Source organism: Centropristis striata, chromosome 3, assembly GCF_030273125.1.
Source record: "Centropristis striata isolate RG_2023a ecotype Rhode Island chromosome 3, C.striata_1.0, whole genome shotgun sequence".
Lineage (NCBI taxonomy): Eukaryota > Metazoa > Chordata > Actinopteri > Perciformes > Serranidae > Centropristis > Centropristis striata.
Window position 1 is genome coordinate 43185751 of NC_081519.1, and position 26421 is coordinate 43212171.

At 34.7% G+C, this 26421-nt stretch overlaps 1 protein-coding gene across 1 annotated transcript in view; it reads right to left on the reverse strand.

Moving 5' to 3' along the window:
• Positions 1-26421, reverse strand: part of chd6 (chromodomain helicase DNA binding protein 6) — a 162897-nt gene that overhangs the window by 117438 nt on the left and 19038 nt on the right. The window contains exon 2 of the mRNA XM_059330328.1: positions 1379-1428. Within this exon, the coding sequence (XP_059186311.1) occupies positions 1379-1408 (30 nt within the window). The 5' untranslated portion in view covers positions 1409-1428. The remainder of the gene's footprint in view (positions 1-1378; positions 1429-26421) is intronic.

A 26421-nucleotide genomic window follows, 5' to 3' on the forward strand; every position in this document is an offset into this window, starting at 1 on the left:
AAGACGTTTCAGATCTGCAAGAACAAACTGAAGAATTATCTTTTTAATTTGGCTTTTACTGGAAACATTTTAAGATATTTTTCTGCACATGCATCTTAGTGTTACAACATGATTAAAAAAAGACACAAAATTATTAAAAAGTTACTTGAACCATTTTTAGAGATTTTTCTGCAACATGTTCTCTTTTATTTATTTATTTATTTGTGACTATTTATTAGTTGTATATATTTTTTATATTAATTAATTCTTTTTAAAAACACACAAAATGACAGAAAAAAACATAATTACTTTAAAAAGAAACAAAATATATATGTATATTTTTATTTTTCGTTTTTTTTTTTTTTTTTTTTTTTTTGTTTATTTGGCTACTGTTCACCCCTCCTGTTTTTCTTTGAGGGGGAGAGAGTTGTATTTTCTCATTATCATTACTATTTATTGTTTTTTGCTTATTTTATGTGAATGTAACTCTCTGGTTCGGGGGGCGGGGGGTTGTTCTAAAAGGGGGGAAAATGGGTGAGAGACAAGAGACAAAATGACCAAAAAAAGAGACAAAATGACAAAAAAAAGACACAAAATGACCAAAAAAAAGACACAAAATTACCAAAAAAGACACAAAATGACTGAAAAACATTAAATTACTTTAAAAAAAAAGAGACAAAAAAAAAATCTGCAGGTTCTGTGGAGGTGTGGATGTGTTAATTTAAAGAAAAGAAACTAAATTACTTAAAAAAGACACAAAATGACGAAAAAAAGACACAAAATGACTAAAAAAAAAAAGACACAAAATGACCAAATGACCGTCAGTTATTAGATTTTCTCAGCTGCATGTAAACTGGGACAAGGACAGAAGTCCTGTTAGACGCCAATATCGATTTTCAACATACGGAGTGAGTAACATTAGAGAACAATCAGACAATGAGAGAAGAAATAAATCACTTCTGTCTTCTCTTGTGTCTGTCAGATCAGAACTTCCTGTCAGTATCAGCTGTCTGAGAGAACAGCAGCTCTGGTTCAGGATCAGCACCTCGCTCTGCACCATGTTGACCTTCTGCTCTATTGTGTGAGATCCTGTGAACGCTGGTTCACCACTCACAGCTGAAAGCATGTCTTACCAGATTCCTACATTACAGGAGCCTCCATTCATTCATGCAGGAACACAGAACACACTGAGACTGAGACCAGGACCTGAGCCCCTAAATATGTCCAAACGTCCCCGCGCTAGATTGAAGCTTAAAAATCCTGTTTTATTTAGTATCACAGCTGCTGTGAGCATAAAGATTTTTATAAATGACCTACTTTTCTCACGTGTGCATGTGTCTATGTGTGTGTGTGTGTGTGTGTGTGTGTGTGTGTGTGTGTGTATGGGTGTAAAACAAACCTGCTGCTGGTCCTTCTTGTGTATTTTCATCTTCTATCCCTTCACTGCATCTGTGAACACAAAGGAAACAGTCTGTATGAGTTCCAGAAAAAACACCAAACAAATAAACAAACAAACACTGGAAACTTATCATGACATCCAACAATGCAGCTGTGACTAAAGTTCTGTAACGTTGAAAGCTGAAAAGAAATCAACAAATAAGAGAAATTGGGCCACAGAACCATTTTAAATCAAGATAAACACCAACAAGTAGGACGTCTTGTAAAGGAATTCTGCTTATGTTTACCTGATGAGACGCAATAGACAACTTTAATATTTATTCATAACAGCCAAACCTTTATATCCAATACTAGGAGATGTATTACAGCAATAACGTTTTTTAAACTCCAGGTCAACGCCATATTTAAAAAAAAAACAAATTCTCTTAAATTAAATTTATTTTGAGTGCTGCTTTGTCGATACTAGTGTTGCACGTTTAATTGTCTAATAATGAGGAGATATACTTTGTATTTTAAGGTTTTTGTATTATGTAAATCATCTCCATAGACGTGTGTATTATCTCTTGTTTCATATCTAGAACAGACGTGAAATAATTTTAAACCAGTGTAATCATATCAGCATCTCCAGGTTGAATCGTTCTTGTTTGTGTTGAAATAAATAATAAGTTAAAAAGCTGTTTATGAACTGACAGAGCTGGTAACCCCCTTAGCGACTATTTTTCCAAAAAGCGACTGGTGAATAATGGTGATTAATAATCGTGATACAATATTGATCAAAATAATCGTGATTATCATTTTGGCCATAATTGTGCAGCCCTAGTTGGAGAACTTTTGAAATGTGTTCACGCCGACAGCAAGTTAATGTTTCCATTTAAGCAAAATGTGCATTTATCCCAAAGCTGAATGACTTTAAGAAAATACAAATACAAACAAAATCAAGAGGGAATTTGAAAAAACAGGAGTTTGTGATATAAAATGCCTAAAAATGCTTTAAAAAAGTTAATTATGGTTAAATTAGAGCATCATATGGCCAGAAATATTTATATTTATATGAGAAAAGAATAACGAACATTACAAAAGAACTAAATATGACAAACCCTAGTAAGGGCAGCATTTATATAGAAAGAAATATTAAATTTGAACTATATCAATATATGTTATATCAGGGGTCTCAAACTCAAATTACCTGGGGGGCCACTGGAGGCAGTATCAAAATGACAACAAAAAAAGACAAATGAGCAAAAAAAAAGACACAAAATTACAAAAAAAATACACAGAATTACCAAAAGACACAAAACTATTAAAAAAGACACAAAATTATTTTAAAAAGACACAAAATTATTGATTGATTTATTAATTGATTGTCTTTATTTCGAACATGCAAGCAATAAAAAAACAAGTTTATATATTAATAGATGAATAAATAAAAAACAAAACAAAAAAGCAAAAAAAAATTAAGAAAAACAGACTTTCTGCAAGCTCGAAAGGGAGTAGGAAGAAATTACTTAAAAAAGACACAAAATTACCAAAAAAAGACAAAAAATTACCAAAAAAAGTAATTAAAGGGACCTTCCACACACAACACGGTAAAGTGCCATTCATATAAAACCCACATTAAACTTTCATATCAAGGTGGGGGCCACAAAATATTATCACGAGGGCCACAATTGGCCCGCGGGCCGCGAGTTTGAGACCCATGTGTTATATGGTCTAACACCATATCACATTTAAAAATATATCGATATATTTTTAATATCAATATATCGCCCAGCCCTAATATGAATACAGAAACTCCAACACACATTCTCCACATCCACAGCTTCCAGCGAAGTATGTTCTACCATAGAAAATGATCAGAAAACAAGCCCTTTGACACAGAAAGTGTATTTTCTAATGTGTCCTCCGTGACACTGACGGGGCCTGATGGTTTCAGTAAAGGTCACCAATCAGAAGCTGAGTTACCGTGACAACATTTGACACTGTGTGAACTCTGTTTTACACTTAATTCTGCACTTATTTGCATCTAGAATGTCTCACGGTCAAAATCTGACGTGATCAAAGACGTGGTGAGTGTTTTAAAATGCTTTGTTTGCTCGACAACAGCAGCCAGCGACCACTGAGGCATGATGGGATTTATCGGTCTGCTTCTGGTTCCCATCATGGGAGGACACGGAGGTCCATTAACATCTTGCTACAAAATCTCCAAACAACAAAACCAAAGAACACACAGAACACAAAGCCACCACAGAGCTCAGCAAGCTGGAAACGCTCCACAGGAAGATTAAAGAAATACAGAAACGTTATGGTAACCAACTGGCAGCACAGGACACGTTCTGCTTCTGATTTAACACGTTTCCACTGAAGCGTTTGCATTGAATGCACCCCGAAAATATGAAACAGTTGCCTGGTGATTGCTCATCAGAACAGAAACAGATTCAGGAGGGAGATTTTTTTAAAACAGTCGTAGCATCAGGAGAGCCAGAGTAACATCTTGTCTGTTCTGTATGCTGCATCTGTGTTTCTGGACTAAATATCTGGTTTAGAATAAAATGATCTACAAGACAGAAGTGTTACCAACATCAACCCTCTGAACCCAACCAGCTGTTTCAGGGAGTTCTTTTGTTGTTGCTCTTTTTACATTTTACTCAACGTGTCCTAGTATTTCTCTGTAATCTGTCTATAAAAGCAAGGAGTGTCTGTGTGTGTGTGTGTGTGTGTGTGTGTGTGTGTGTGCATGTCTGTGTCAGTGCGTGTGTGTGTGCGTGCGTGCGTGCGTGTGTCTGTGTCCGTGTGTGTGTGTGTGTCCGTGTGTGTGTGTCTGTGTCCGTATGTGTGTGTGTGTCCGTGTGTGTGTCTGTGTGTGTGTGTGTGTGTCTGTGTCCGTGTGTGTGTGTCTGTCTGTGTCTGTGCGTCTGTCTGTGTCTGTGCGTGTGTGTGTGTGTCCGTGTGTGCGTCTGTCTGTGTCTGTGCGTGTGTGTGTGTGTCCGTTTGTGTGTCTGTGTGTGTGTGTGTCTGTCTGTGTCTGTGCGTCTGTCTGTGTCTGTGTGTGTCTGTGTGCATGTGTGTGTGCGCGTGTGTCTGTGTGTGTGTGTCTGTTTGCATGTGTGCGTGTGTGTGTGTGCGCGTATGTGTGTATGTGCGTGTGTGTCTGTTTGCATATGTGTGTGTGTGAGAGTGTGTGTCTGTTTGCATGTGTGTGTGTGTCTGTGTGCATGTGTGTGTGTGAGTGTGTGTCTGTTTGCATGTGTGTGTGCGCGTGTGTGTCTGTCTCCGTGTGCGTGTGTGTCTGTGAGCGTGTGTGTGTCTGTGTGTGTGTGTGTCTGTCCAATCAGACGCCTTTTAGTGTAGCCCCGCCCCCTTGTGTTTCTCCCTCCTATATATGTGTCTAACCATGTTGAATGATTACGTTTCTTTTTCTTAAAATAACTATTTCTGTATTTCAAGGCCTGTTTAAGTGGTCTCTGGTGTTTTAGTTTGTTCTTTTACTATATTGATTGTACTTTGGCTTTGCCTCCCAATGCCTGCCTGATCATTCCAGGGTTTCTGCTATATTAATTTAGTAGCGGCGCCCCGATTTAGACCAGTGTATATGATGGAATAATGGCATTAGAATGTGGCAGAGGCCACCAAATTTAGACTTTTATGGCAAAAATCTTCTCCAGGGAAGCTGCTTTTTCATACTTTCTATATTACTGATTGATATTTACATGCAAACACTGTCCAGTGAACAAATCACCCTTTACCTGCGCTGCTGAAACAAATCCTAGAGGAAACACTGCATTCTTTATGTTGATTTACATAGTGTCTGTAAGGCTGTACGGGCTGGGCTTCATTGTAGGCGTGACACTTAAAGAATCAATTAATCAAGCATGTTACACATCAACTTTTATTGAATTTTCTTACCTATAACCTGCATCTTTCTCAGCTATAATAGTGAGTACGCCTGGTGTAAAGAATGGGCACGAAGATTTGTTGATTTGCCTGCCTTGCCTACACACTTGCCTGTCTTGTTTTTAGTTAATTTATTTTCAGATTTTGTATTTTATTTATTTACTATTATTGTATTTATTTATTCATTTATTTATTTTATTATTATTATTTATTTTATTTTTTTATGACCTCCATCCTGTTTGGTTTGTTTGATGTTCATTTGTATGTTGTAAAAATGAAAAGATAATAAAAACTTTGAATTAAAAAAAAAAAAAAAAAAAAAAGAATGGGCACGATGCGTACATTCACACTGCACATTCTTCCTTTATTAATACCAGTTTATGTAGGAAAAGACATACATTCATTCATTCTGTCTCCCTGTCCACCTCGGTCATATTATATGTGTTTTAAGTATACGTTTGGACGGGTTGATGGCTAATTTTACTGTCCTACTACTACAATAAAGGACACACTGACTCTGAAGAATCCTGCTTTTGAATTGAGCTATAAACTTTTTACTCGTGTGCTTTAGTTTTTTCACACGTCTATTTTCAGCTGTTTCTTCCAAAAATCATTTTCAGCAAAAATCTCATTACTAAACTAAGAACAGCGAGTCCTTACAACTGAAAGAGGGCATGAAGCTGCTGGTTGAGTCACATCCTGAAGGCAGAACCAACGTTTCTTTGGTCATCAGGTGATGGAAGCCATTAATTTGCACAAAGGGAGAGAAACTTAGCGGAGGAGGAAGTTAGAGAGAGCCGTAGTGAATGAGATGTGTTGGCTTTGGTCCCGTCCACCTCCGTATCCTGCATGAAACCAGCCCCACCGGCAACTCTGCTACTGTACCAACGGCTCTAACGGAGCCTGAGATGCAGCGTGGAGCTGTGTGAGAATGTTCTGTTCTGCTTATTCTGAAATCACTCGTTTCATTATTTCTCTGTTGTGTCACTGCAGCACTAAACCAAAAACCCAGCAGCAACGTTTCCACTAAAACCTCAGTGAGAGCTGAAATAGGAACCATTGTAGCATCATTTATCCACTTCTGCCTTCTGTAAACCCTCTGAACCCGCCAAAAAGTGTGCATCATTTAACTTAGATATATGTATTTTTATATATACTAGTGCAGTGCCCATAGAAAGTATGTATTCGTTAGCATGCTAATCATGATGGATCATTACTCAGTATGCTGCACTAAAAGTACTTTAACATGAACCCAATTAGCGGATATACTATATTGCATGTAAGTATCTCATATCTAATGATTATTATTTTGAGTGTTGAGTATTATGGACAATAACACGCATCCTTTGCACAGTCTAGTGTGAAAAGGACAGATTCAAGAATACGTTTTTACCTACTGCAACTGCACTTTATAATGACTCCCCTTTTAGTAAGGACAGAAGAATATTTATTTAATATTTATTTACATTTTAGCTTAGCTGCTTATACTGTATTTACCAAACTATATTTTTGCATTTATGTTTTTTGCACATGTATATTTGCACACCTGTTTATTTATTTACACACATGTATATTTGCACACTTGCTGTAACTGTTGTAATCTATGAGTAACAGCTACTAATGCACATGGACCATCCATTCCACTTCCTCTATACTAGGCTATGTATTGTGGGCTCATGTTCTGTATAGGTGGAATATGTATGTATACATGTGTTGTGTTGTGTTGTGTTGTGTTGTGTTGTGTTGTGTTGTGTTGTGTTGTGTTGTGTTGTGTTGTGTTGTGTTGTGTTGTGTTGTGTTGTGTTGTGTTGTGTTGTGTTGTGTTGTGTTGTGTGTATGTTGGCTGCTGGAACACCTACATTTCTCTGCTGGGATGAATAAAGTATTTTTTATCTTATCGTATCTTATGGGCATTACGCTAAGCAACATGAATGTCATCCCTGAATTACATAGTAATGCAACATAAGAAGTGAATAAAGCTAAATCTCCTTAGCTTAGCATGCTAATCACGCTACAACAACGTCTGCAACTCCATAAAACACTTTTCATAAGGTACCACACCATCCAGCACATACACACTGAACATTGACATATAAAACAGAATCAGGCTTCTGTGCAACTTATAAACTTAATGAAAATAATGCATGTATATATTTTTAGAGTTTTCTACTTTAAAATAGAGTGAGTACCTGTCTGTCAAACTGCATGTTTGTGCATTAAGGCTTCACCTCCACCCTCCCAGCATCCATCACCCTCCGTCTATAAGCAGCAGAAATAACCCTGAGTGAGTCAGTCTACTGTCCGTTTCAATCTATCTGATCTGCCCTTTGCAACGCCGTGAAAATAAAAGACACTTTTTCATCATCAGTGAACCAGTAACCCAGCAGCCTGCTAACTATGCACCAAGGTCTCTGCTCTGCACTCTGCAGTGTGTTTGGAGGAACTGGAGCACCACTATCAAGGGTTCAGTATAATATATATATAGGATATGACAAGCATTTAATCACACACTTGAAAAAAAAAGATTTGCATGGTGAATCTGTAAAGCCAACAGCTTTAGAGTGTTTAGAGTGTCATTTTCTGCAGTTAATTACTTTCTGAGAAGTGTGTGCAAATGTTTAAAATAATTTCATTTGGAGCTAAAAGTGACTTCAGCTTTATTTATGACATGATTCCTTCCAGCTCCTGTAGCTTTAAAAAAAAAAAAAAAAAACTGGGACAAACAGCCGTCACACAACTAGTGAAGCAGGAAAACTACAATCCAATATTACATATTATTTTGGGAAATTTACATATTTTTGGGGGATATTTTTATGTATTTTTTGGGTAATTTTACATATTTTTTGGGGTAATTTTAAATATTTTGGGGGGTAATTTTACATATTTTTGGGGGGCATTGCTACATATTTCCTGGGTAATTTTACATATTTCCTAGGTAATTTTTCATCTTTTTGGGGTAATTTAACATGTTTTTTGGGGTAATTTAACATCTTTTTTGGGTAATTTAACATGTTTTTGGGGTAATCTTACATATTTCCTGGATAGTCTCATTTTTTGCAGTTAATTACTTTCTGAGAAGTGTGTGTAAATGTTTAAAATAATTTATTTTGGAGCTAAAAGTGACTTCAGCTTTATATTTATGACATGATTCCTTCCAGCTCCTGTAGCTTTAAAAAAAAAAAAACGTAACTGGGACAAACAGCCGTCACACAACTAGTGAAGCAGGAAAACTACAATCCAGTTCACTAGAAACACTCGAGGTTCATGTGTCAGACTCGTCTCGTCTGGCAGGTTTCCATATTTAGAGTCATTGAGACAGCTGCCTCACACACCTGTCTCCACCTGTCTCCACCTGTCTCCACCTGCACACCACATCCATCACCTGTCTGTCTCCAGACGCCTGCTTCAGTCCACAGAGACTGTACACCAGGGGTCTCAAACTGGCGGCCCGCGGGCCAATTGTGGCCTTCGTGACGATATTTTGTGGCCCCCACCTTGATATGAAAGTTTAATGTGAGTTTTATATGAATGGCACTTTACCGTGTTGTGTGTGGAAGGTCCCTTTAATTACTTTATTTGGGTAATTTTTTCTTATTTTTTATAATTTTGTGTCTTTTTTAAGAATTGTGTCTTTTTAAAAATAATTTTGTGTCTTTTTTTAAATAATTTGGGGTCTTATTTGGTAATTTTGTCTTTTAAAAAAAAAAAAAAATCTGTCTTTTTTAGCAATTTTGTCCATCCATCCATCCATCCATTTTCCTCCTCTTATCCGGGGCCGGGTCGCGGGGGCAGCAGGCTAAGCAGGGCCTTCAAGACGTCCCTCTCCCCAGTCACAACGTCCAGCTCCTCCTGGACCCCGAGGAGTTCCCAGGCCAGGAGAGAGAGATAATAATTTAATAATAATAAGTCTTTTTTGTAATTTTTTTTTTGACATTTTGTTTCTTTTCTAAGTAATTTAGTTTTTTTTCTGTCATTTTGTGTATTTTTTGGTGCTTTTGTGTCTTTTTTGGTCATTTTGTGTCTTTTTCGTGTCATTTTGTGTAATTTTTAAGTAATTTAGTTTTTTACTATAATTGACCCATTTGAAGCATTTTTAGGCATTTTAAAATTTGACCATTTTTGACAAAAATACACATACTATATATAGTAGTAGTAATAGAGTTTTTTGAGAGGGAGTCATTTATGGACATCCCAAATTGTGGTTATTTGTTGCTATTTTTTGTGGTGAATTGTGGCAACAAGCTAGGAACAAGTGTTTTTCAGCTTCTTTCAGACAAACTATACCACCATTGGCCTATTCTATTTCATGGGCTGTTTATATTTTAGATATTTCTTTATTTAAATGTGCACTTCATGGAGCTTTCTGTCACATCTGGCTTTGACTTTGACTTCACATTTGCTCTCCCTGTGCCATAAAAATATCAACTAACTGATTTAATCAATTAAAAATGATTACAAAAAAGTATTTAGCAACTAATTGTTATCATCCATTAGTTGTTGTAATGCACAGCATCATACACATTATACTTCAGGGTTTCTCTCTTTTCAGCTAATTAGCGTTTCATTTATATTTGCCGGCAGATTTGCCTCCATTTAAATGGACAAATGCACAATTAGAGGGTAATTTAAAATCAAACGTAATGGAAAGATTCCATTTGTTTGTCTTCCCTCCACTCTGTGATGGATCAATGTAACCAGATAATTAAAGGTAATTAAAAGAAAGACACTTGACATTTTACAGCTCAACTGATCAGAGAGAAAACGTGTCTGAAACATTTGTTTTTAAATTGAAACTCAACTGGAATTATGTGCTTGTTTATGAAAACAGAGAGTGAGATCAGATTTGACTCATGCTGATTATCTGGTGTCTCTGTCTCAGGTATTTCCTGTCAGCTGATCTTATTTACATGTGCTGCAACAGTTTGTCTGCTGGAGTTTATAGGAATACTTCATGCCTTTAATCAAAGAGAATCTAAAGTAAATCCTTTATTTATTTAATAAAAACTTGAGCGATCAGTTCGGATTGTCTGATCAAATGTAATTTAGTTACATTTCCTCTCTATTGCAGCGCTGCATCTCCATCCATTATAATTGTATTTATTTGTTTTATTTTATTGTCTTTACTTGCCTTTTTAATTTGCAATTACTAACTAAATCAAGGTACACTGCAAAAAACATGAAGCTTACCAGGTATTTTCTTCTTATATCTAGCTATAGTATCTTAATTATCTTGTTCTGAGTATTATTTACCTACTGACCATAGCTTTATGTGCTGATTTAATTATTAGTATTATTATTCTGTGCTTATTTAATTATCTAATTGTTTAAAGACTTGTTTTTAGGATTGACATTGTGAGCTTTTTCATACTTTTCAATCTGTTCAACTGTTGAATATGTTTTACCTAAAATATTGACTCCAGTTTAGAGTTTTAGTTGCATGGAGTTTAAATGTTATTTCAAAAGCATTTTCCATCCACAAAACATGCTCGTTTTAAGTATTTCTGGCTTATTTTAATGTTACTACAGTTGAGCTTTTCAAGCCACAATTGCTCAAAATAAATATTTTTGTATTTATTTCAAGACATCATTTGTTTTATTCAGTTCCGAGGTATTTTTTACTTATTAAAATAATTCTTACAAAGACACTGGCAGATAATTTGACTTGTTTGGAGCATGTATTTGCTTAATTCTAGTTATTTATTTCTTATTTTTTGTCAGTTGGTTTTTGCTGTGTATGCATAGAGTTACTGTAACAGTTTGAAAGAGCATTGTTCAAGAAGAGGCGGAATAGATTTAGGTTTCTGAATAAAATGCTGGAAATAACAAATGTAGCTTTTTTTTCTTTTTATCCGATTAATAAACGATAAATCAAATTCATCATCGACAGATTATTAAATTATAAAATGAGTCGTTACTTACAGCCCGAGCCAAGATACAACTAGTTTAGTTCAAATGAACTTAGGATTCATGAGGAGCAACAATTATACTTTTACGATTACGACTTTTACAATTATGTAAAAACACCAAAAAGTCCCCAGCTATCACTATCAGTGAATGAAAGAGTAAATGTTTTCCTCTTCAGGGGTTTTAAGAAATTAGATTCCAACTTCCTGGTTTTATTTACGTGGAGCTGGCAGCTGTCCTGTCAAACTCTAGATTGATATTTCAGCTGCTGTGTGATTTTAACGTCAGGTGTAGTAAACAGGTGTAGTGAATAAATGTCATCCACTTAATAAACTTCTCCTCCAGAACAAAACTCCCTCCCTGTCTCTGCTGAGTCTCTGAATAAACGACGGAGCTCTAAACCAGGTCAGACGGTGGGACAGCAACTGGTTCCACAAGGCTGAAACCACTCAGACTTCTTCTCAGCCCTGATTTCTGCCTTAAAGGCAAATACCACAAACGTCCTGTTAGTACAGAACATATGTTGAGTGTTTCAGCACTAAGAGGCTTCGGTTCTATCAACCCTGCAGCTTTCCTGCACAGCTTCATCAATCAGTGTCACATGCAGGACTGAAACCAACAACTAGTTCAATTATTGATTCATTTTTCGCGGATTTTCTCAACTAATTGGTTTGTAAAAAATACAATTTGCCAATAACTGAGGTGTCGTCTTAGATGTGTTGTTGTGTTTTACTGTCAGAGGATCCAAACAAACAAGGAACAACTATTTTTGGCATCAAAGCTTGAAAGTTTACTTTATTAAACCCTCTCATTATGTGACTTTTCTCTGAATATATAAAACTTATATTGAGTTAGAATTGTTGTAAAGGTTTAACACACATTTAGTGGCCACTTTATTACTTTAAAATAATAATAATAATAATAATAATGATAATACCTTTATTTATATAGCACCTGTAAAAACAGCATTCACAAAGTGCTTTGACAGAACAAGCATGAATAAAACTCATGTAAAAATAAGAAACCAACAATGAAGAAGAAAAAATAAATGAATTAAATAAATAATTAAATAAATAATAAATAATTAAAAATAAATAAATAAAAATAAGAAACCAACAATGAAGAAGAAAAAATAAATAAATAATAAATAAATAAAAATAAATAAATAAAAATACGAAACCAACAATGAAGGAAAAATAAAACAAAAAATATATCAATAAATTAAAAAAAAAATATATATATATATATATATATATATACACACCACACAAAATGAAACTATGAAGTTAAATTAATGCATATATGATCGTGTCGAACACAACCAAACATTATTATTTTTGTGATTAATTTATGGCTGAACACCAATTTTACAGGTGTACCTAATTAAGTGGCCACTGTGTAGATTTATATATTCAGATATAATAAATGACAAAACAGTAAAAGTAAAACTATTTTCCTTCTTCCAAATAATAATGAGATTATCCTATATGATACTTTTATCATTCCTCTATTCTCTAACCAGCGCTATAAATAATAATAATCTCATTTACACTGAATTTTTATGAAAGAGGTAGAAACTTCACAGTGCAGCTGACAGAGTCCTGACTGTGTTTTCTCCTCTGTCTTCATGTGATCAGATCTGATGTTTCCTGATCAGTGAGCAGATCAATCAGCATCAGATCACATGATTCTGTCTGGACCACAAGAGTCTCACATCTACACACTCAACGTTACAATCTGTCTGCAGTGATTCTTTCTGATTACAAGACGGGAAAGAAGTAGAAACACACACAGGTCACGCTGTATCTCTTTACATTTCTGCTCGTCAGAGCGGTGAACGAGATTTAACTAGTTTGTTTTTATGCAAACTGGCTGAACAGCTGTTTGTCAGGCAAATTAAAAAAGTATCTTACATCAGTAATCAGCAGTAAAAACAACTTAACATAGGGCTGAACCATTTGGAGAAAATATCTAATTGTGATTACTTTGACTGATATTTCAACTGCGATATGATTCACAATAATAGAGGTACACAGGTGTTTATTTATTGTTGCTTTTATGTATGTATTTACTATTTCTATATATACATTTTAACCTTTATCTATGTTTTTACAACCTAAACAAGTTTTATTTTATTTTGCTGTTTTATTGTGTTTTTTTCTTTTTCTTCTTTTTTGCTATCCGTATTTTAGTTCACATCAATATCGAAGTATAGTCTGGACCTGTAAGAACTTTTAATTTTTAATTTTATTTAATTTGCCATTTCTTAACTCCCACTGTCTTAAGTTGAATGATGTGTGATATGTGCCTCGCTTGTGTGTGTGTATGAGGAATCTATACTGCAAACAGAATCGACCTCTGGGTACAAATAAAGGAACTTGAACTTGATAGAGGGAAGGATCATGTTTGGATCATTGCTCTCATTTTTATTGTAAATTATATTAAAAGAGTTAAAAAGGTATCAAATCGACCGGCTCGGCCATAACAACGGTTTTCAAGTTATTCTGCAAAAACACGCCAAAAAATACCCCCAATGTTACCCTATGGAGAGGCTAGAGTGGATGACATCATCACTAGAGTGGAGAGGGAGAGAAAAAAATATCATTTTGTGTCTTCTTAAAAAAAAAATAATTTTGTGTCTTTTAAAAAAAATAATTTTGTGTCTTTTTAAAAAAATAATGTGTCTTTTTTGGTCATTTTGTGTCTTCTTTAAGTAATTTAGTTTTTTTCTGTCATTTTGTGTCTTTTTTTTGTAATTTTGTGTCTTTTTTTGGTCATTTTGATACTGCCTCCAGCGGCCCCCAGGTAATTAGAGTTTGAGACCCCTGACCTACAATCACCTTAAACGTCACCACAAAGCACAGCATGATGAAGCCGTACAAGACAAGAAACAAACAAACAGAAGTCAATAACCGAAACCTTTTACAATGCAACGCCACACTGTGGCCAAGAATCTTTAAGCCAATTCTCTGTTCATACACTGTACGTTGTAAGGAAATCAGACAGTTTGATGTGCATATGATGATGGGGGGAAGTTGTTATCAGACGCATGTCTCAATTTTATTTTTTATTCTTGTTAAAATCATTTCTCTTCCAATGATAGAACTACTACTATGCCGAGTGTTTTTTTGTCAAAGTTCATCAGTGCAATAAGCAGTTTGTGAAAAAAATCGTGCCAGAGAATCCTGATCTCAATTCTAAGCAAAAAAATCGTGCAGCCCTACAATGCAGCACTAAAATATCCAGTAACGCTGCTTTAACTGGTGCTCCAAAGTGTTTTCTAACCAATCCTCCAGGACATGAAGAGGAACATGGTGTTCCTTCAGGTTCCCCAGGTGGAGTACAGGTGCAACACAGAGCAACACAAGAACTAAACACACTGACTGACTTCTGTTACAGGATGCAGCATCGTCTCACATTCAGGGTGGAACTCATTCATTCCTCACATTTCACAACATCTTCCAGATACTTAAGACATTATGCAACCTCCTTTTTGCATGCAGTCACTAGTCCATAAACAAATCTAAAATGCAAAAAGTCAAATCTCAGAGAGAAAACATTTAAATAGTGGAAGGACAAAAAGGATAACAGAGGGTATACAGCAGGGGTGTCAAACTCTGGCCCAGTGTAATTTTATTTGGCCCGCGAGGCAATACCAAATTATTATCTTATTATTGTACTATAAAAGCTGACCCGCCGGTATTATACAGCGCCTTTACCGCTAATACTACAAATCCCACAATGCCCTGCTGTTGTTTTGGCGCGTCAATCAGGACAGGACCCAGAAACGCTCCTCTGTGACAGTCGTCATAGCAACCTCAAGCTAGAGCTGTCTCCCAGCTACCCCTTCCCAAAAATGGCGAAAAGAAAGGCAGAATTTATTAACCTGTTGAAAAAGTTTATTTTGATATTTAAATCAGAAGGATGCAAATAGAAAAGAGGCATACGATTTTTATTTAATTTTTATTTAATTAATTAATGACATTGATGTGTTTTTTATTTGAAATTTGATTTTGCATGTCTGCACTATTTAGTTATATATTGTATGTTTATAAGCTTTGCTGGTTCCATATTTAATGTTAAAGCAAAACATGTTTGGTATATATTAAAAGGTTAATTTGTTCAATGTTGGCCCGCGATTTTATTCAAGTTTTACATTTTGGCCCATTGTGTATTTGAGTTTGACACCTCTGATCTACAGTGTATCATCCACTGAGTCAGACAGATGTTCATTCTCCAGCTGTTTTAACCAGCGCTGCAGGACACACAGCAATAAGTTAAAAACAACAAACACAACAACACACAACGTGCTGCTCAAACCAGAGAGAACAGTCAGAAAGCAGGTGTGTGTGTGTGTGTGTGTGTGTGTGTGTGTGTGCAGGTTGTATACTGTTGATGCAAGCTCAGTATTTCAGGTTGCTTACATTAACTTTTAATGTAGGTGAAAAGTTCAGATTATTTCTGTAGAGTGGCATTTGCGGCCTCGAGCGCAGTTTCCAGATTTATTTTTTGACAATTTTTTCTCTCCCTCTCCACTCTAGGGATGATGTCATCCACTCTAGCCTCTCCATAGGGTAACATTGGGGGGATTTTTCGGCGTGTAATTCGTTGTCATGGTCGAGTCGGTTGATTTGATACCTTTTTAGTGTATGTGTGACCAAAACTCTGGGAGGAGTAGTCGACTGAAAAAACCACGGAAGAATAATAAGAATAAGCCCGGTGAATAACATATAGTGTGCTTTTGCAGGCACACTCAATAAGAGGTCAATTGAGAATTAAAAATGTGAACATAATATCAGTATTATAAATAATATTGAATTAAATTCTAATGGAATCACAGAGGAAGATCTGCAGCTCTAGTATGTGAGGACGTCTGGATGAAAGTAAAGCTTAAAGCCCACTCACTCCTTCATTCATCCATTCATTCTTTCTTTTAAAAGTCACTCTCTTCACTTCTACTTCTCTGCTGAAAAGCTGAAGCACATTTAGAACAAGTGATATCAGCAGCAGGTCAGCAGCTTCACACAGAGATCAGGAGCTCCTCTTATATTCTAACACTACGGATACATGATATTCAGTATAAACCGTCTTTCTGCTGCTCAAATGATAAAATGATAAAATGTGATCAGCAGCAGCAGCACCTGTCTCACTGTCACATTAAGGAGAACTGCAGCATCTGCACACAAGTTGAGAGCAGACTCATAACTACCATCTTTTAAAAAGTGCAACACTTAATCCTGACACCGAACACACTGTTTTCTCCAAGAAGCTGTTTAATTGCGAGTGAAGGAGACGGTCTGTTTAAAAAGATCAGAAAACACACAGAAGCAAAGCAAAAATACTTGAAATGATCTGTTCTTAAAGCATTTTTAGGGTACAAGTGAACTGGTTTGTGTGCGTTGCTGTATGTTGATATACTTGACTGGAGTATACGAGCTGAAAAAAGAATGATATGTACACTGCAAAAAAGGTGTCTAAAAACAAGATAAAAACACTAAATATGAGGGAAATTATCTTGCTGCATGGACAAGATTTCTTAAATTAAGATTATTAAATCTAGACATAAGCATGTTGAACACTTACAATAAGAAATTAACTCTTTAGTCATTTTTACATCTATTTTTGGTCGTTTTGTGTCTTTTTTTTAGTCATTTTTACATTTAAAACCAGATCAATTAAAGCTGCCAGCAGCGATGAACTGACCCAAGCAGAGTGACCTGATGATTATTAGTTATCTTGTTTTAATACATGATTGTTAGCTGTTAGTTATACTAACGTTAACTTTCGGAGCTTAGCTTCATTAACTTATCTGTAAATAACAGAGATAACAAATGTTAGCAATGTTGTGCTGAATGATTCATGTAAATACTGAAGCACCAAACTAACGGAGAGCTACTGATGGTAAAGATGGTAAAAAGGCTTGTTGTCCTCCAAAAATGATCAATTTCCTCCTGTGAAATGTCTCCTATTGTGATGGTTGCCATGGCGCCTGTCTGTCCTAGTGAGTGGAGGGGGCGGGGCTTAGCCAGAGGTTAATTGATCAGCTCATACAGTTCCGATGGATCGGGCTATTAGGAACCACTTCTTCATTCCCATGTTTCACCTTTCCACCAGATTTAAGTTAAATCAGTCCAGCAGTTTTCCAGTAATCCTGCTGACAGACAAACCAAACACAACCTCTCTGGAGGAGAAATAACAACAAAATATTATTATTGACATGATTGGAGACACGCCTGTTATTATCCAAAAGCATCAGGTTATTATCAGCCGTACTGACTCACTGCCAGGTGATCTCTGCACAGACAGCAATAAGAGCACAGAGACAAGAAAAGATTTAAATCTATGGAGTCTTATAGGGCTATTTTGTACATGTTGTGTCTTTTTTAGTCATTTTGTGTCTTTTTGTGTCTATTTTTTAGTTATTTTGTGTCTTTTTTTTGTCATTTTGTGTCTATTTTTTAGTTATTTTGTGTCTTTTTTTAGTAATTTTGTGTCTTTTTTGGTCATTTTGTGTCATTTTGTGTCATTTTGTGTCTTTTTTAGTCATTTTGGGTCTCTTTTGGTCATTTTGTCTTCTCATTTTGTGTCTTCTTTGGTCATTTTGTGTCTCTTTTTAGTCATTTTGTGCCTTTTTAGCCATTTTGTATCTTTTTTTGGGTCATTTTGTGTCTTTTTTTAGTCCGTTAGTCCAACATAAAATGTGATTTTTTTTTTTATCTTTTACTTTCAAAACACTATCATGCTCAATAAAGAATTTTAAATGTTTCAAATGTGACCAAAGGTGTCAAATCTACCATATAAGAGGGTTCCATCCAGTTCTATCATTTGATACTAAATCTATTTGAGCTTGTCTCCAGTTTTACTTGGTATATCATCATCAAACTGAAACTGGCCTCATGGAGTTTACAGCCAGAACAGTCCAGAGCTCACTGGATCCAGTGGATCCAGTGGATCTGAGCTGTAAAGGGGCGGGGCCTGGTGGCGTCTGTCATGCGGAGGGCATGGAGGGAATAAACAGACGGAGAGTGAACCAGTGAAAACGGGACAAACAGCCTCGTCACTTCACCTCCTGTTGCCATAGAAACACTGAGCCACTTTGTGTAATTTGTCAATCAAGAAATCTATTTGTGTGTCTAAAGAGTTTGTAGAAAATATTTTTTATTAAGTGATGCGTAACCACAAATCTATTTTATTTTATTTTATTTATTATGTGCAACTGTTCTCTCTCCCTTTATTTATTCTATTAATCAGTTTGTTGGTAGAAGTTTTTTAGTCCCTTCTTTCCTGTCCCATGACAGACCATTTATGTCTATAAATATATATTTAGTACAAATATATAGAACTAGATTTTATCCTAATTTGACCTCTTTTATGTTTTAATTAGACACATTAGACAGGCCTCCTCACTGTCTCATTATAAATCTGTTTTTAAAACCAACCACTTCTCATTGGCTTTTAACACCACGTAGAGTGTTGATTTTATTTATTATTATTTACTTGTTTGTTTATTCATTTAATGACTTTCTGATTTTACGTGTATTCATGCATATTTTATTTTGTGCGGGTCGTGCATTGTATTTATTTTTTATTTATTTATTTATTTTATTTATTTATTCATTATTTTTCTTATTTTTTTATGATTATGATTTTATGTGTATACATGCATATTTTATTTTGTGGGGGCCATGCATTTTATTTTTCTTATTTCTTTATTCTATTTTTATTCTACTTTATCTCATTGTATTTTAGTGTTTTATTGTCTTCTTATCTTTTTTTTTTATTGTGCTTTGATTGTGTTATCTATTAATTGTGTTTATCTTTTTGTGCAGCACGTTGATAACTCTGTTTGCTATAAACGTGTTATATAAATAAAGTGGATGATTGTTGGTCTGAGTGTTTGACAAACTGCTGCTCTAACAACCGTCTCACAGGTTCACAGAGAAACTATCCAGAGGTCAAAGGTCAGAGGAGAATGGAGGCTGGTTCAACAGAAAACTGATGTTACAACCAAAGACGTCTCTGATCGCACAAAACGTTTTTTAACAGAAACAAGATGAAACTCTAGATCAGGGGTCTCCAACTCTAATTACCTGAAGGCCGCTGGAGACGGTATCAAATGACCAAAAAAAAGACACAAAATTACAAAAAAGACAAAATTACAAAAAAGACACAAAATGACTGAAAAAACACTAAATTACTTTATAAAAAAGAAACAAAATGACCAAAAAAAGGACACAAAATTATTTTAAAAGACACGGAATTACTAAAAAAAGACACAAAATATATTTTTTAAAAAAAGGTACAGAATTACCAAAAAAAGACACAAAATTATTAAATTATTAAGACACAAAATTATAAAAAAAAACAACATATAAATTACTATAAAAAAAGACACAAAATTACCAAATAAAAAGGTACAGAATTACCAAAAAGACACAAAATTATTAAAAGACACAAAATTATAAAAAAGACACAAAATTAGTATAAAAAAGACACAAAATATCAAAAAAGTACAGAATTACCAAAAAAAGACACAAAATTATTAAAAGACACAAAATTAAATAAAAAAAAAAAAGGACACAAAATGACAAAAAAAAGGCACAAAATGACTTAAAAAAAAGACACAAAATGACAAAAAAAAAGACAAAATGACTAAAAAAGATGCAAAAATACACAAAATAACTAAAAAGACACAAAATGACTAAAAAAGACACAAAATTACCTAAAAAAGACACAAAATTACCAAAAAAAGGGTACAGAATTTAAAAAAAAAGTAATTAAAGGGACCTTCCACACACAACACGGTAAAGTGCCATTCATATAAAACTCACATTAAACTTTCATATCAAGGTGGGGGCCACAAAATATCATCATGAGGGCCACAATTGGCCCGCGGGCCGCCAGTTTGAGACCCCTGCTCTAAATTAATTAAATTGTTTTACACTTAGTTTATGTTTGAGTAATTCAGATATCACGGTGTGGCTCTTTGTTACATGGAACTCATCATTGATTTATTAATGTTGAATGTTAAGAGATTGTTTAAAAAGAAAAAAGAAAGAAATGACGTTTGAATCTGTGAATAACTCAATCAGTCTCAGTGTGTTTCATCTGTAGAGACAATAAATACACAAACAGTGAATTATTGCTCAGCTCTGCTGGAATCTGAAGCATTCAGAGCGACGCCAGAGGTTCTCAGTGAAAAGCTTCATTATCTCTCTCAGCTGCACGTCAAACACTTCTGACCCTAATTCTTCCTGTCACGTTCACACAAAGCAGCAATAAGAAGAAGAAGAAGATGTAAAAATGACAAGAAAAGATTTAACTCTATGGAGTCTTAGAGGGCTATTCTGTCCATTTTCCTTTTCATGTCTTTTCGTGTTTTTTTTGGTCATTTTGTGTCATTTTTGGTCATTTTGTGTCTTTTTTTGGTCATTTTGTGTCTTTTTTAGTCATTTTGTATCTTTTTTGGTAATTTGTGTCTTTTTTAGTCATTTTGTGTCTTTTTTTGGTCATTTTGTGTCTTTTTTAGTCATTGTGTCTTTTTTTGGTCATTTTGTGTCTTCTTTTTTGTCATTTTGTGTCTTTGTGTCTTTTTTAGTCATTTTGTGTCTTCTTTTTAGTTATTTTGTGTATTTTTGCATCTTTTTTGGTGATTTGGTCTTCTCATTTTGTCTTTTTTTTTTAGTCATTTTGTGTCTTTTTAAAGTAATTTTGTGTCTTTTTTAAGTCATTTTATGTCTTTTTTTTGTCATTTAGTGTCTTTTTTAGCCATTGTGTGTGTGTTTTTTGTAGTTATTTTGTGTCTTTTTTAGTCCTTTAGTCCAACAAAAAATTTGATTTTTTAAAATCTCTTTTTTACTTTCAAAACACTATCATGCTCAATAAAGAATTTTAAATGTTGCAAATGTGACCAAAGGTGTCAAATCTACCATATAAGAGGGTTCCATCCAGTTCTATCATTTGATACTAAATCTATTTGAGCTTGTCTCCAGTTTTACTTGGTATATCATCATCAAACTGAAACTGGCCTCATGGAGTTTACAGCCAGAACTTTAGAGGTAAATGTACAGTAGGGCTCCACGCTGCTTTGTTTTCTAGTCTGATGGAGGCAACAAGTCTGGATTATTTGGAGCTTTTGGAGAGCTTTTTAATCTCCTGCAGAATTAAATACAGATTGTGAGATATTCAGTCACAAATATCCAACAATGCTCCGACCGTAAACATACTAAAAATACTCCTGTGGCCTTAAAGTGATTATGTGTGATGGTAAAAGGGAAACAGTGATGTAAAGGAGGACTTCCTGTCTCCTAGAAACACCAACAGACAGACAGACAGACAGACAGACAGACAGACAGACAGGAGGACAGGAGGACAGACAGACAGACAGACAGACAGACAGGTTGTGGAGGATTCTCCTCTTCAGCTCTGAGCCGACTGGTTTTATCCTCCACACCTGTTAGACATTAATATTGATGGAGGAGAGAGAGGGTTAGGAAATGAAACAACCGTCTGCTGCTGATACACACACACAGACACACACACACACACACAGACACACACAGACAGACACTCACACACACACAGTACAGTGAAGGCCACAGATCTAATCTGAGGTCTAAAGCAGCTAAAGAACAGAAAACTCACCAGCCACACATTGATATACTTTTTTTTGTCTTTGTGTCTATTTTTAGTCTTTTTGTGTCTTTGTGCGTCATTTTGTGTCATTTTTTAGTCATTTTGTGTCTTTTTTTGGTAATTTTGTGTTTTTATGTGTCTTTTTTGGTTGTTTTGTGTCATTTTTTTAGTCATTTTGTGTCTTTTTTTGGTCATTGTGACTTTTTTTTGTCATTTTGTGTCCTTTTTTGAAAACTTTCGTGTCATTTTTTCGTCATTAAGTGTCTTTTTTGGTCATTGTGTGTTTTTTTGTGTCTTTTTTTTGTTTTGTGTAATTTTGTGTCTTTTTTTGGTCATTTTGTGTCTTTTTTCGTCATTTTGTGTCTTTTTTTTCATCATTTTGTGTCTTTTTTTTTCGTCATTTGTGTCTTTTTTTGGTGATGATTTCAAAGTTCTAGAAAAGTCCCATGATGCATTGCGACACTCCCACATGTATTCTGATGCATTTCATTGGCCAAGAGACCAAAAATAGGTGGAAAAACTACAAATACTACAAAACGACGTATCCTCTTTCTGCCTTAATGGTAGAATAACCCAACAGCGCGTCAACAGGTTTTAATGGTAGAAATGTGGTGATGCTTTCCCGCCTTAAAATAAACGACCAATCAGAGAGCAGCTTCACTGCTCATCACAGACTTTGCTCTGCTTGTTAATGCAGCCGTACCAACACAAACCAGGCAACATGAGAACTATTTGCCCTGAGGACTTTTAATAGAATAATTCATCACTGGGACGAGTATTCACACATTACATCCCACATTAATGCCTCCTTGTTTTAATTACGCAGGTCTCAGGTTCATCGCTCTGCATCTTATGTATAGAACATCTTCTGTTCTTTATTTTTTATAGCTCTTATATCTTTTGTGACTTCCGTATCTTCAGCTGTGATTAAACCGTGACGACTGAATTTCCCCACAGCGTGATAAATATATAGTTTAATATAATAATATAACATAATATGTGGTCTTATCTTCATTAGAATCTCTCGGCACAGTTTTTTACGGTTCAGAGGGCTGCGATTAAAAAAAGATTATTGACGCATTAACATTTTTTATTTCTAGACATGATCTGGCTTTAAAACAGAGCATGCTACAGGCTGTTAAAGACATTTAATTTTAGTACATTTCCAGGTGTTATAATGACTGGAACACTCGTGTCTAAATTTGAAGTTTTTTTTCCGGGACACGTGTGAACTGATGAGCACATGTTAAGATTAAAAATAAGTCAATTAAGAGAGAAATTGTTCAAATTTACATCATTTTTCAAGCAAAAACGCCAAAAATAGACTGTCCAGCTTAACAAATATAAAGATTTTCACTTCAATATCTTTGAGTTAGGATCGTTTTTAATAAATAAATAAAAAAATATTATTATTTATTTTATCTGTTATCTATCTATCATATCTTTAAGAGCAAACTTAAGACTTATCTTTTTTATTTGGCTTTTACTGTTTTTTCTGAGATTTTTCTGCTCATGCATCTTAGTGTTACATCTAGTATATATATATATATATATATATATATATATATATATATATATATATATATATATATATATATATATATATATATATATATATATATAATCATGCTGTACTTCTTAATTATTTATTTATTGTTTTTATCTTTTTTTATCTAGCTTTTTTTTTTACTTTTTACTGTTACTATTATTTACTTGTTTTTAATTTTATTTTACCTTACTTTATTTTTTTATTTACATACACAAATAAGTGTTGTCTTGTTGTTGTTTCATTTTGTGTAGTCTTGTATTTATTGTTGTTAATTTGTTTTTAATTGTTCATCTTTTATTTCGTGTTCAAATAAATTCTCAATCAATCAAATCAAACAATTTCTAAGCTGCCTGAAGAGTGCTGTACAAATAAAGTCTGATTGGTTGATTTAATCATATTTACAGTCCAGTATCACCAGTAGAATCACTAGTAAAATAAAAAACCTGCTGGATTTATTGTTTTTTTCCCACATAAAGCACTCACATGACAAACCACAGAAAAGGAGAAAAAATAAACTAATAGCACAGCACGCAGACAAGGAATACACCAAAAGAAATAAAAATAAAAGATTAAAAGATAAAAAGATAAAAAAATAAATAAAATAAAATGAAAAATAGTAGCTACCTGAGAAGTGCTCTACAAATAAAGTCTGATTGATTGATTGATTGATTGATTGATTGATTTAATCCTATTTGCAGTCCAGTATTTCCAGTGGAATCACTTATAAAATAAATAAAAACCTGCAGGATTTATCGTTGTAACCTGAGAAAGTGTCTCAACGGAGAGAAGAAGAGCCGTCTGAGATATAAAATAATAAATAAAGCATATAATCTCCAGGAGACGACTCACTCCAGGGATAAAGAGGAGGAGGAGGAGGAGGAGGAGGAGGAGCAGCCGGCTGAGCTAAATAAAAAAAACAAATTGTGTGTTTCCTACACAAAGAGAAAAAGGAGCGCGTCTTTAAAATGGAGCGCGTCTCCTCGTGGCTCCGTCCTGCTGCAACTGTACGCTGAGAGTCCCAGGAGGAGCAAACAAAGGAGCAGGAGGTGCAGGAGGTGCTGCTGGTGGCAGCCGGCTGGTTAAAACACACTAATGACACTAATCACCTCCAGATCTCCTCCTCCCTCTGCAGCACCTCCTCTAACACTCTCCTCCTCTCCTCTGCTGACCCAGTCTGCTGCTCCTCTGACTTTGACATATTTACAGTCAGCTGACTCCTGCAGCTTCTCCTCCTGTTCAACACATCACAACCACATAAACCACTCTGAAGACACCGCCAGAGTTACTAGTTTCCAGAGGAAGACGTGCAGCTAACAGAGGAGACCGACAGACAGACATCAGGTACATTTAACTCTCTGAACCTGGGATAAAGGTGCAAAAGTAGCCTGAAATTGAGATAAAATAACCTTATTTTACATCCTTTTGTCTGGAAAAAAACAAAAAAACATTTGGGAAGAAAGTAAATGTTCCACAGGTATTGGGCTAGCATGGCTAACACCAGACTAGATCACAAATGAGATCTAGTCTGAAGACCACCTCTTCATTTTTCCGTGGAGGAGGCGAAGTTTACGATCCTCCAGTATCAAAATGACCAAAAAAAGACACAAAATTACTAAAAAAAATTAAAAAAAGACACAAAATGACAGAAAAAAAAAAAAAGACACAAAATGACAGAAAAAAAACTAAATTACTTTTAAAAAAAAGACACAAAATGACAAAAACACAAAATGACAAAAAAATACACAGAATTACCAAAAAAAGACACAAAATTCTTTTTAAAAGACACAAAATGACAGACAAAAAAATAAATTACTTAAAAAAGAAACAAAATGACCAAAAAAAAGACACACAGAAGACAGAATTACCAAAACACACACACAATTGTTTAAAAAAAGACAGAAAATTACCCAAAAAGACACAAAATGACAAAAAAAATTACCAATAAAAGTAATTAAAGGGACCTTCCACACACAACACGGTAAAGTGCCATTCATATAAAACTCACATTAAACTTTCAAAGTGACAAATAAAACAGATCAAACTGTCAAACTAGGCAGAGAAGATTATTTTACCGTTAGTCATTTATCAAATGTTTTCAGAAACACATTTTATGATTGTTGACCTGTAACTGGAGAATGTTTGACACCAGGTTTTTATTTTTGCATGTCTGGCTCAGCGTTTGGTCTGGTTCTCTGATTGGTTGCAGGTCTATTCAGAGTCATTTACATATGTACTCACTGGAAATTAAATATGAACTGAGAGGTTCAAGAATAATAACACATTTGTGACTTAATCTGATATCTGTTTAGTTCACAATTAATTGATTAATCGTTCAAAACTGGACTTTTCCAGAGCCGATGATGTCTTTAAATCGCTTGTTTCGTCTAACAAGACCAGACGAAAATATTATAATTTAAAAACAGAGAAAAGCACCAGCCACTGCTGTAAATTAACATTCAAAAGCAATTATTAAAACTGTCCATCAATTAATGATTCCAGCTCAACTTCCATTACAGATATTTGGTGTATTAACGTCTTTCAGCTGCTGGAAAATAACTTCATAAGATAATTTTCAAGTTCTACATCAGATATAATGAAGCTAACCAAAGACGACACAACAAGATTCAACATCCACCAGGATTCACAAGTTTTAAAACTCTGTGTGAGTTATAAAAAAAAAAAAGCAGTCAAATGTAGTTTTGAGTTGCTGCATTCTGACAAAATCATATGAAGAAATGCTCATTATGATCTATAAGTGATGCTGGTAGGCTAATTTAGATTCAGCAGGCTTTTTTTAATCTTCATTTTAAGGCTGAAAATAAGGTTTGTGGCTCCATTACGCCTTTTTTTCTTCTTCTTTTTTGGCTCTTTTGTTAGTAAAGGTTTCCGACCCCTGCTCTAAACCATACAACAACTCCCCAGCAGGTGAGTTTGAAAGTTATTTTTTTTTTAAATACTTTAATAACACTACAGATAATAGTCAGAATTTGCAAAAACAGAAATAATTGTGGTTTTAACCAACAGTCCTTGAACACATCATGTGTGATGAACGCTTCTATCAGGAA